This window comes from Pelophylax lessonae (assembly GCF_965119305.1).
Source record: "Pelophylax lessonae genome assembly, chromosome: 3".
NCBI classification, from domain to species: domain Eukaryota; kingdom Metazoa; phylum Chordata; class Amphibia; order Anura; family Ranidae; genus Pelophylax; species Pelophylax lessonae.
Window position 1 is genome coordinate 545,120,757 of NC_138770.1, and position 12,061 is coordinate 545,132,817.

General features: G+C 48.9%; 1 protein-coding gene across 3 annotated transcripts in view; it reads right to left on the bottom strand.

Annotated features, from left to right (window-relative positions):
- Positions 1-12,061, bottom strand: part of NINL (ninein like) — a 246,067-nt gene that overhangs the window by 5,061 nt on the left and 228,945 nt on the right. For all 3 annotated transcript variants that reach the window (XM_082252540.1, XM_082252541.1, XM_082252539.1), the window contains 3 exons: positions 10,187-10,300; positions 9,880-10,092; positions 1,420-1,533 (listed from right to left, as the gene is read on the bottom strand). In XM_082252540.1, coding sequence (XP_082108666.1) covers positions 1,420-1,533; positions 9,880-10,092; positions 10,187-10,300 — 441 coding nt within the window. The remainder of the gene's footprint in view (positions 1-1,419; positions 1,534-9,879; positions 10,093-10,186; positions 10,301-12,061) is intronic.

Below are 12,061 nucleotides of genomic sequence, written 5' to 3' on the forward strand. Positions count from 1 at the left end.
CTCCAGTGACAAACAGGACTTTAGTTTATTCATATACAGATCTCTGTGAATTATTGACGCAGCTGTGCCCCCACACGCTGTCACAGGAAAAGGGCAAAGGGGGTGGGGAGGTGCTGAACATGTTACAACCCAAATACATTGTTCAAAAGGTGAACTTGTCTTTTAATCCACACTATTTTAATGTCAGACCGCTAAAAGTTTATCATGTGAAATGTTTTCCTTCTTCAGGTATTTATTAGGGATAGACTGATATGTTTTTTTCAGGGCCGATACCGATACGGATATTTTGGTCACAACGTATCGGTATCTGCCGATATGGGCCGATATTTTGTACATTTAAAGTTTTGAAAAATAAAGACAATTTTTAACACAAATCTGGTACTGAACATGTTAATTTTGTTTAATGATTAATGGCTGGCTTGCTGGTACCCTGTGGTGGGTGGCTGGCTGGCTGTCTGGCACCCTGTGGTGGGTGGCTGGCTTGCTGGCTGGCACCCTGTGGTGGGTGGCTGGCTTGCTGGCTGGCACTCTGTGGTGGGTGGCTGGCTGGCACCCTGTGGTGGATGGCTGGCTGGCACCCTGTGGTGGGTGGCTGGTACAAGGCCTGTGGGTGGCTGGCTGGTACAGTGCCTGTGGCTGGCTGGTACAGGGCCTGTGGGTGGCTGGCTCGCTGGTACAGTGCCTGTGGCTGGCTGGTACAGGGCCTGTGGATGTGGGTGGCTGGCTGGCACCAGACTGCTGTGGGTGGGTGTATGGCTGTGATACACTCCCGCAAGACTAGTCCCGACTCCAGACCAGGCTGTCCAAGGTGAGGGAGGCAGCCTAAGAAGGCAGAACGACATCACAAAAATATTGGCAATATCGGCCAGTTCCAGCGCCGATATTGATAAATCGGGGAAAGTGCATAACGGCCTTGCCGATAATCGGTCTATCCCTAGTATTTACACATATGTCCCTTTAATATGCTTACATGAATGGAGTAGAAATGACTGGTTACCCTATAAGACTAGCTTTGCACTTTAAATAGATTCAATAATCTGGAAATTTCAGAACATGCCCTAGTGAATAAACTGAACAGCAATATTGCATTGTCAAGGGGAAAAAAAAAAAAACAGATGCCCTCACATGCACTGCACAGTAGGATGTGCTACTTGGGTCAAAAAAGGAATTCCCATGGGTTTGATGTTTTGGAAAACAAGAACACTTTTACAGCAAAAACTGAATTTATTGCCTTTTATGAAAGAATTCCAGAAACAGAACTTAGTGACAGAACTGTAGCCATCAAAGGGGAACACAACACCTAGATATTCTGCCATTTTCAAAATGTAAAAAAAAAAAGTAGTAAAACCAATGCAGAAACAGTCCAGTATAACTTGCACATTTCCCAGAATGTACCTCCCACTGCACTGCTACACCTACCTGTTCCTTTAACTGGTCCACTTTTTCCCGCAACATGACCCGCAAATTCTTTAGATTCATTTCTACTTCCTGCATCCGTTCCTCCAACCTCCGCAGCATCCTTTCGTGTTCCTCCTGCAGAGATATTATAAATGAATGTGTGTGTGCACACATAGTTCCCTATTGCTAGCTTCAATGCAGTGAAAGGGGCAAGCCATCAAAGGCTGGCATTCAAATTTACAAGTGCTATTACCAGGCAATCTTGGTACTGTCATGTAAAGCTCGCAAGCATTCACACTGCTAACCTGCCTTTATTTTTTACCCTTATGCAGGCCATACATGGGTCGAATTCAGAACTAATTTTCTTTCAAAAATCAGATATTTCTTGTGCTTTGCGATCTGATGATGCCACCATTGATTTTGAAATTCGACCAACCAAGCCTTCAATTTCACCTCATGTTGCTACAGAAAATAATTTTCCTGGCAGGGAATCTTCTTTTCTTTCCGGGAATTTTCTTTTTTTTTCCAGGAATTTTCTTTTCTCATGCGGATTTCTTTTTTTAAAATATATCTCACACGAGTCTCCCATCATTGATTAGAAAATTGTTTGTGTTTCAAAACATTTCCAACATGCCCGATCACTCAAATTCAATGGCTACACAGAAATCGGCCATTGCTGCAGCCCACTAATGATGTGAAATTAGAACGAAAATTCTTAGATAAGGTTTTCTGAAGAAAATTATTTCGAAATTCGTCCCATGTATGGCTGGCCTTACTCATTCTGATAACTGTATATTTGTAAATAAAAGATTAAACATTTTCCATAATCTCCTTGTTTTTGTAACCAATTTTACTCCAGAGCAATTTTTTTTATTGTTCCCATGCGTGTAAAAATTTTAATTTTTGCCAATTAAATTACTTAAACCCCCAGAATATTATATATTTTTTGAAAGCAGAGGCCCTGTAGAATAAAAAGGTTATAGTTGCACATTTTTATGTCACTATATTTGTGCAAATGTTTATTAAATGCAAATTTTCAGGAAAAAATATAGTAAAATGAATTTTAGAGCAAAAACACAAAAACGGAATTTTTGTAAAATCTTACCTGTAAAATTCCTTTCTCTGAGTCCTCCGACAGTCGCCGCCTCTTCATATTCGTCACATATGGGGTATTAGACTTTGCTCCGAAGGAGTAGCTAGGCAACAGAATATGTTAACAGTAAAGCTTTAACATATCCCACCCTCAAGGGGTGGTCCCCTCAGTCAATACCCTCCTACTTCCTGCAACCATATCTCAGTTTTAGTGGAATAGCAGTAGAGTATACAATCAAACCCCAAAAGAGGGGCGGGGGCGGCGACTGTCGGAGGACTCAGAGAAAGGAATTTTACAGGTAAGATTTTACAAAAATTCCGTTTTCTCTTACGTCCTCCGACAGTCGCCGCCTCTTCATATTCGTCACATATGGGGACGTCCCAAAGCAGTGCAAACATGAGGGGTGGGAAACGCATCCGCGCCGAAAGGCAACGCAGTCTCCACATCAAAGAAAGGAACCTTACCAAAGGAAGGAAACCAGCTGGGCAACAGCAAAAATAAGTGCTCAAAAGGAGCAACAACCCAGGAAAAGACAAAAAAACCAGGGGATACAAAACTTATCCCAACAGCCAGGAGTCCCCAACAAGGGACCCTAGGGAACAGCCGCACTAAGAACCTTGCGGCCAAAGGAAGCATCCGCCGATGCCTGAACATCTACTTTGTAGAATTTTGTGAAAGTGTGCACGGTCGACCAAGTCGCCGCCTTACACACCTGGGCTACAGAAGCCCCATGACGACAGGCCTAGGACGTACTCAGAGATCTAGTAGAGTGCGCCTTCACAGGCACAGGGGGAACCTTCCCCTGCAAAGCATAGGCCTGTTCAATGGTCTGCCTGATCCATTTGGCGATGGTAGAGGCCGAAGCCGCCATGCCCTTCCGAGGACCCTCTGGAAGAACAAACAAGGAGTCCGTCTTTCGAAAAGACTCAGTCGATTTAAGGTAAACCCTTATCGCCCGAACAACATCCAGAGAGTGCAATCTCACCTCCTTTGGATGTTTAGGCTTCGTGCACAACGAAGGCAAGACAATATCCTCATTAAGATGGAATTCCGAAAATCGTTTCGGGAGAAAAGAAGGATTAGGTCGCAAGACCACCTTATCCAAATGAATAACCAGGTACGGAGACTTGCAGGACAAAGCCGCCAGTTCCGACACTCTGCGAGCCGAAGTGATCGCCACCAAAAAGGCGACCTTTTTGGACAACATAGACAACGAGATCTCCCTGATCTGTTCAAAAGGAGCACGTTGTAACACAGAGAGAACGAGATTCAAGTCCCAAGGGGGCAGAGGATCCCGCCTCGGGGGAACCAGATGCCGCACACCCTGAACAAAGGTGCCAACCAAAGGGTTGGAAGCCACGGGACGTTGAAACAGAACGGCCAGAGCAGACACCTGACCCTTTATCGTAGCCAGCGCCAAACGCTGATCAACACCCGTTTGAAGGAAAGACAGCACACGGGACACCGAGTACGTGCGGGGTGAAAACCCCCTGGACTCACACCAGGCAAAATAGGCCTTCCAAGTACGGTAATAAACCTTCCCCGAGGAAGACTTCCTTGCGTTGATTAAAGTATGAACGACCTCCGGAGAGAGACCCCTCTCCTTCAGGACCTCGGTCTCAACAGCCAGGCCGTCAAAGCCAGCGACTGTAAAGCAGGATGGTATATCGGTCCTTGAGACAGTAGATCGTCTCGAAGAGGCAGACGCCACGGGGCGTCGACCGCCAGATTCACGAGGTCTGCGTACCAGGACCGGCGAGGCCAGTCCGGTGCCACAAGAATCACCGTGTTGCGTTCCGAGTGTAACCTGCGAAGGAACCTGGACAGCAACTGAATCGGTGGAAACGCGTACATCAGCCTGTACTGATGCCACGGGGCCACTAACGCGTCCGACGCGTCTGCCCGAGGGTCGCGCGTCCTTGCCACGAACCTCTTCACCTTGTTGTTGAGGCGAGACGCGAACAGGTCCACATCTGGAAGACCCCACTTCGCGCACAACGTCTGGAAGACAGCCGGATGGAGAGACCATTCCCCCTGATCCAGGGTCTGGCGACTCAGATAGTCCGCCTGCCAGTTCTCCACTCCCGGAATGTGAACCGCTGTTATCGCCGGGACATGAGTCTCGGCCCAAGACAGAATGTCGGCCACTTCTCGAGCCGCTCGGGCACTCCTGGTGCCCCCTTGGTGGTTGATGTAGGCCACCGCCGTGGCATTGTCCGTCTGCACCCGAACCGGGCAACCCTGCAGCCGGTCCGTCCAGCGATGAAGACAGAGCCTTATCGCACGCAATTCCAGAATGTTGATCGGAAGGGAAGACTCCCCCTCCGACCAAGTCCCCTGAGCGGACAGAACGCCCAGAACTCCACCCCAGCCCGACAGGCTGGCATCCGTGGTGATTACCGTCCACGAGATCGGACGAAACGACTTGCCCCCGGACACCAACGGGGACTGGAGCCACCACAGAAGGTTTTCCCTGGTGCGAAGACTCAACGAGATTTGAAGATCCAGAGATTGAGGTCGCCCGTCCCACCTGGACAGGATCTCCGCTTGGAGACCCCGCGTGTGAAACTGTGCGAAAGGAATCGCCTCGAAGGCCGAGACCATCAATCCCAGACATCTCATACACGTCCGCAGAGACGAGTTCGGAACGTCCCTGAGGGACCTGACTTCCTCCCGGAGAGTCCTGAGTTTGTCTTCCGGCAGGAAGACCTTCGCCTGCACCGAGTCCAGTATCATTCCCAGATAGGGGAGACGAACCGACGGACTCAGTGTCGACTTTGGAAAATTTATCGTCCAACCAAACTCCTGCAGAGTTTGCATTGTGACAGACAGGTCCTCCTCCAGACCCTGTCTGGTCGCAGACCGAACCAGAATGTCGTCCAGATACCCCAGGACAGAAATGCCCTGGGCCCTCAATAATGCCAGAACCGGTGCAAGCACCTTGGTGAAGACCCGCGGAGCCGAGGCGAGACCAAAGGGCAACGCCACGAACTGGTAGTGATCCTCCGCAATGGCAAATCGAAGGTACCTCTGATGACCCTCGAATATGGGGATGTGAAGGTACGCATCCTTCAAATCGATGGAGGCCATGAATTCCCCCGGGACCAGGGCAGCCACCACCGACCGCAGGGATTCCATGCGGAACTTGCGAACCCGCACAGAGCGGTTCAGAGCCTTCAAGTCCAGAATCGGACGAACCTTGCCCTCCTTTCTGGGCACGGTGAACAGATTGGAATAAAACCCCCGAAACCTGTCCCGATGAGGCACCGGAACCACCACCCCCTGAGCCCTCAGGTCCCGCACCGCCAGGTGCAGGTCCCGCAGGCGCTCTGGAGACAGTTGAAGATTTGAGGGAAAAAATCTGCTCTCCGGCCGAGAGAGAAACTCGATCTTGTAACCAGATCGAACGATTTCCAGAACCCATCTGTCCCGCACACGGGCCAACCAGGGCTGAAGAAAACCGAGCAAGCGTCCCCCCACCCCAAAACTGGGTGAGGGCGCCCCTTCAGGCCGAACTGTTATGGGCTGCAGGTCCGGATTGGCCGGACTTCTGTTTCCCAGACCAGGGCTTCTTCTGAGAGCCTTGACCTTTGAACGGTTTGCCCTTGTAGTGCGGCCGAAAGGCACGAAAGGACCCCTGAGGGGGCCGAAAATTTGCATGCTTCTTCCCAGAAGCCCCCTTAGCCTTGGGGAAATGGGGCAAGAGAGTGCTCTTACCCCCGGTGATCCCCTTAATCAACACATCCAGGGACTCCCCAAAAAGGCGAGACCCATCATAAGGCAGATTGGCTAAGGTCTTACGTGAAGATTGGTCCACCGACCAACATTTTAACCAAACCAGGCGGCGAGACAACACCGCCACGCTGTGCACACGTGCAGCCAACGGAATCAGGTCCAGGTCCGCATCACACAGATACATGACACCCTGGTGGATCTGATCCACCATATCCAGGGTCGCCGCCGAGGCCGAATCGGCCACTAGAACGCGCCTAAGCATCTGCGTCCAACTTGCGATCGCCTGGGCCGCCATGAGAGAAGCAAACAGAGCCTTAAGCATAGAACCCGTAACAGAATAAGTATGACGGGCAAGAGACTCCAGTCTCCTATCCGTGGCATCACGGAAAACAGGGGAACCCTCTGCAGGAATCGCAGTGGCTTTGTTCAAAACCGCAATTGCATGATCCACTGGTGGAGGCACACACCACCGTTCATCAGTGGCAGGCGAAAAAGGATAACGCAGCTTGAATTTACTTGGTACCGCAAAAGGTTTGCGCAGATCGCGCCATTGATCCTTAACAGCGCGCTGAAAATCAGCATTGCAGGGAAAAACCTGCGGCGTCCTGCGCTTTCTCTGCGTCCCATAAGCCGCCAAGGCAGCGGGGGGACACACCTCGTCCTGCAAACGCAGCGTTTGCTTAATGGAAGCAATCAACTTATCCATGATTGCAAGCTCTTCAGGCGAGCCAGGGGGAGAATTATCGACCCCCTCAACTTCAGCCTCCACTTCAGACCCCACTAGATCAAGAGAGGAGCGGGACCCCGATAAGGAGGCCCCTGCCAGAACAGCCCCATCACCTTCACCCTCAGAATCAGAGGACAGAGCAACTCTGGGCCTTTTAGTAGATTGAGCAGCCACCAGCATTTGCACCTGAGCAGCAAGGCCAGCCACAATAGTGGCTAAATCCCCCCCTGGGGGGGAAACAGCGGTCCCCTGGCTTTCCACCAATACTGTAGGAAATTTGCCCTCCTGAGAATCCATTGCCCCTGTAATGCCAGACAACCAAGGGTTAACTGCCCCTTTTTAGCAAGCGCGGCAAGCGCAGCCCACCGCACCACACTCAAGCACAATGAGACCCCCACAGGGAATATGCAAACTGAACACAGGCAATGGATAGCAAGAACAGAAGGATAAAACCTGAGGAGACCCTCGCCGCTGCTGCTGCCTCGATCGGTGTTCCTGGAAAGAGGAAGTGATGCTGCCAGGGCGCTCTATGTAAGCCTATGGAGGCTACAAGAAAATGGCCGCCATGCATGTAAACCATGCGGCCGGAGCGGGTGCAGGCAAAATGGCGTCGTTTGGCGCCGAAAACGCCGCTCCACAGTGCATTAAAACACACATTACATTCCAATATAAGAATACATGTTAGATCGCCGCAGCGATCGCTGTATATGCCCAAACATGCCAAAAAAACATGCCCCACAGCACACAGCTTCTCACACTGCCCAGCCTGACACACACAGTGTCATACAACTCCCCCCCCCCCTTGCAGCCCACAGCATGCAGCCGAGAGATAGGGAGACAAGCAGTGTGAATAGAGGCAGGTTACACAGTCCCAGACTGACACCCCCCCAGACAGACAGGTCCCCACATAAATACACTTACCTCCCATGGCGTGGGGGACCCGCACAGGCGAACAAGCCGCTGCACATGAGGCAGGGAGAGTCGCAATTCAAGACGCACAAAATGGGGGTTAAGAAACCGCACAGCGTCCAGTGAGGTAGCCACCTCACCAATCATCCCTGCACCGAACAGGGATGGGTCGTTCACTATGCCAGGAGCGTTACCTGGCTGAACGCTCGATGGCAGACTGGGAAGCCACTGACCCACGACCTGCGACCAGGGGGATCAGCCCGAGACCCAGTCCGCATGATCCTCTTCGTCCGAAGAACTAACTAACGCTGACAAAATAACAGCTAATTAAAGGTAGAGAGAAAAACTCAAACAAAATATTAAAAAGAAGAAAGAGTCTGGGACAGAAAAGTCCCAGCACAGAGAGAGCCAGCCACTCCTGACAAGCTAGACATTAAAAACTGAGATATGGTTGCAGGAAGTAGGAGGGTATTGACTGAGGGGACCACCCCTTGAGGGTGGGATATGTTAAAGCTTTACTGTTAACATATTCTGTTGCCTAGCTACTCCTTCGGAGCAAAGTCTAATACCCCATATGTGACGAATATGAAGAGGCGGCGACTGTCGGAGGACGTAAGAGAAATATAATTTTTATATATTTTTCATATATTCTATTATAATTGTAATTTTTTAATCTTTTTTTATTTATTTGTACTTGATTGCTATCACAAGGGGTTAATAAACTCCTATGTGATAGCATTGGGCAGGCAACAGATACTCTTTATGGTGACATTAGGGATCCAATAGACCCCAATGTTTCCCCTGCCCTTCACAACATTTAACCAAGAACAGATCGGCTTGGTTAGATGTGTCCCCTGGCTGTACTGGGCAGACAATGATGCATCTGAAACTGGAAGTGATGTCACTTCCAGTTTCTTTGTTTGCATGTGAGATCCAATCCTGGGGTTGTGTTCCCAGGCTCCAGGTAAGAGCAGGAGAGCTCAGAAACCACAAGATAAGGGGGGCCACCAATGAGAGAGGGTGGGCACCACGCTGCTGGCTGTGTGAAAGTGATCGTAAGCTATGAAGCTGCTACATCCCTTTCATTTTTTAAGCAGGGAGCCAGCTAAACAAAACCTGCACAAGCTGTGAATAAAGGTTCACCCTTTGGATGTACGTAGTATGTCCAAAGAGCTGAACTGGTTAAAGTGGTTGTAAAGACTAAAGATTTTTACCTTAATGCATTCTCTGCATTAGGATAAAAAACCTTGCAATAGTAGTACCCCCCAGCTCCCTAACACTCATCTGTATCGATCCAGCGCTGTGCCCGGCTTCAGTTTTTCTCTCCACTCTCCATGCTCTCACATTCTTAGCTGAGAGCAGTGAGTGTCATTTACTCCTGCTGGCTGTCAGTCAAATGATGTGAGGAAGGAGCAAGGGGTAGGGCCGAACCATATTGTGTGCGTGTCTATGGATGCACACAGTCTGGCTCGGAGTGAGCCTGCACCTGTGCCTCCATAACAAGCATCTTGCTTTGGGATAACACAGAGAAGAGGAAGAGCCAGAAGTGCCAGCGGGGGACCCCTGGAAAGGAGGTTTGCGGCTGCTCTGTGCAAAACTATTGCACAGAGCAGATGAGTATAACACAGTTACAAAAAAAAAAAAAAAAACCAGCCTTTTAAATCACTTTCAAGTAAACTTGTGCTTTACCTTCAAAACATGACAAATAAAAAAAGGGGACTATGAAACCAAAAATGGATTAAGGGAGACGTGTTAGTTTAGTGTCCTGGCTCCTATGGAAGTGGCCCATTACCAGTCCTATGGTACATAGCTAGGTTAAAAAAAGGCATAGCAAGGTAGCTTGATCATTCAGTGGTTTGTACCTATTTCTGAATTATAGCTGTGTATTTTTGTGTACAGCAAAAAATAAAAAAAGTGTGCTTTTATTATAGTCCTGGAAAATAACAATATTCTGCATTTCCTAAATATGCCAGGGGAATATTGTGACCTATACATATTGTATGCATCTCTAATGTACCTGTTGCACGGCCAGTTGCCGGTTAGTCTGCTCTGCGTGAAACCTCAACCTCTCTTGGAGCTGCTGGACCTTCTGCTGTTCTTCTGACAGTCTGCTCTGCAGATGTGACAGCTGCTCCTTAGGAACATAACTGCTCACTTTCTCCTTCCACTGCTGGACTTCCCGTATTTGCTGTGATTGTGCAATGGTCATCTTGCTGTTGGCTTCTAATAGCTTTGGAATGAAAAATCATGAACACTTATACACATCAAATTTATACAGGGTACACCAAAAGAAGGCTAACACATAAATAAAACCAGAACTTTACCTGATCCTGAGATACCTCCAGTTTTGCTCTTAGCTCATCCTGTGTTTTCTTTAGAATATGACATTTCTCCTGAGTTTCTTTTAGTTCAACCTTCAGCTCTTCAGCTTGATTCACCTGTTCAGTTATTACACAAAAATAAATGGATTTTTGTAAGAACTTACCGTAAAATCCTTTTCTCTTAAGCTCATTGACAGACGTAGTCTTCTTGATTCTCAAGAGCTGGGTTATGTTGTCTCCGCAGGAGTAGGACTAGGCAGAAAGACAAAACGTTCTGGCTCCACCTTAGGGGCAGTCCCTGAGGGTATATCCTCCCTCTCTCTGCTACAGGGAATCAGTTCTGTTTAAAGCAGTACAGAGAATTTAACCCAACCCAACTCAATGATAGAGGGGCGGGTACTACGTCTGTCAATGAGCTTAAGAGAAAAGGATTTTACGGTAAGTTCTTACAAAAATCCATTTTTCTCTATCGCTCATTGACAGACGTAGTCTCCTTGATTCTCAAGAGCTGGGACATCCAGAAGCAGTGCCACAAATGAGGGGTGGGATTGACAAAATCAAATCCAATCTAGAAGGCCCAACCGGTGCCAAACTAGAAGTTTTAAAGGCTCATTATAAACAAAGAATGAGACTAAAGAAAAATTTTCCAACGGAAAAAACCCTCGAGGTAGACCACTGGTCTCCTCAAATTGCGGCCTGCAAAACCTTGCGGCCAAACGAGGCATCAGACGATGCCATTACATCAACTTTATAATGTTTAGAAAAGGTATGCACCGACGACCAGGTAGCCGCCTTGCACACCTGGACCACTGACGCCTGATGGCGAAAGGCCCATGACGCACTAAGCGCCCGAGTGGAGTGCGCCTTAACAGGGAACGGGGGCTCCCGACCCTTAATAGAATAAGCCTGCACTACCGTCTGTCTGATCCATCTGGAAATGGTCGCGGCAGATGCAGGCAACCCCTTTTTGGGTCCATCTGGGATCACAAAAAGTGAATCCGTCTTGCGAAACGAGTCTGTCGTTTTCAAGTATACCCTGATTGCCCGGACCACATCCAAGGAGTGTAAAGCAAACTCCCGAGGATGACTGGGCTTAGGACACAGGGAAGGTAATACAATTTCTTCATTCAGATGAAATTCTGAAACCACTTTTGGTAGGAAGGATGGATTCGGACGAAGAACCACCTTATCTCTATGAACCACCAGATATGGTGAACGACAAGATAATGCGGCCAGTTCTGACACCCTGCGTGCAGAAGTAATAGCCACCAAGAAGGCCACCTTCTGGGACAACGTGGGTAGAGGAATCTCCCTAATATCTTCAAAGGGAGGTTTCTGAAGAACCGACAACACTAAATTAAGATCCCAGGGGGGTAACGGCGCGTGCACTGGCGGAGCCAGATGTCGCACCCCCTGGATGAAATTCCGCACCAAGGAATGAGTAGCCAAAGGCTTCTGAAAGAAGATAGCTAATGCTGAGACCTGACCCTTGATAGTACTCAAGGCCAGTTTCTGCTCAACCCCTTGTTGCAGAAAAGCCAATATTCGACTAATCGAATAAGACCGAGGACGGAACCCCAAAGGTTCACACCATGCAATGTAGGACTTCCATGTGCGATGATAAATCTTTCTGGAAGTCGCTTTCCTTGCTTCAACTAGAGTAGGAATAACTGAAGCTGACAAACCTTTGTCCTTCAGCACCTGGGTCTCAATAGCCAGGCCGTTAAAGCCAGCGATCGTAAAGCAGGATGGAAGATCGGTCCCTGAGACAGTAGATCCTCCCTGAGAGGAAGTCTCCATGGGACGTCTGCCACCATCTGACCATGTCGGCGTACCAAGCTCGACGAGGCCAGTCCGGAGCTACCAGGATTACTGGGA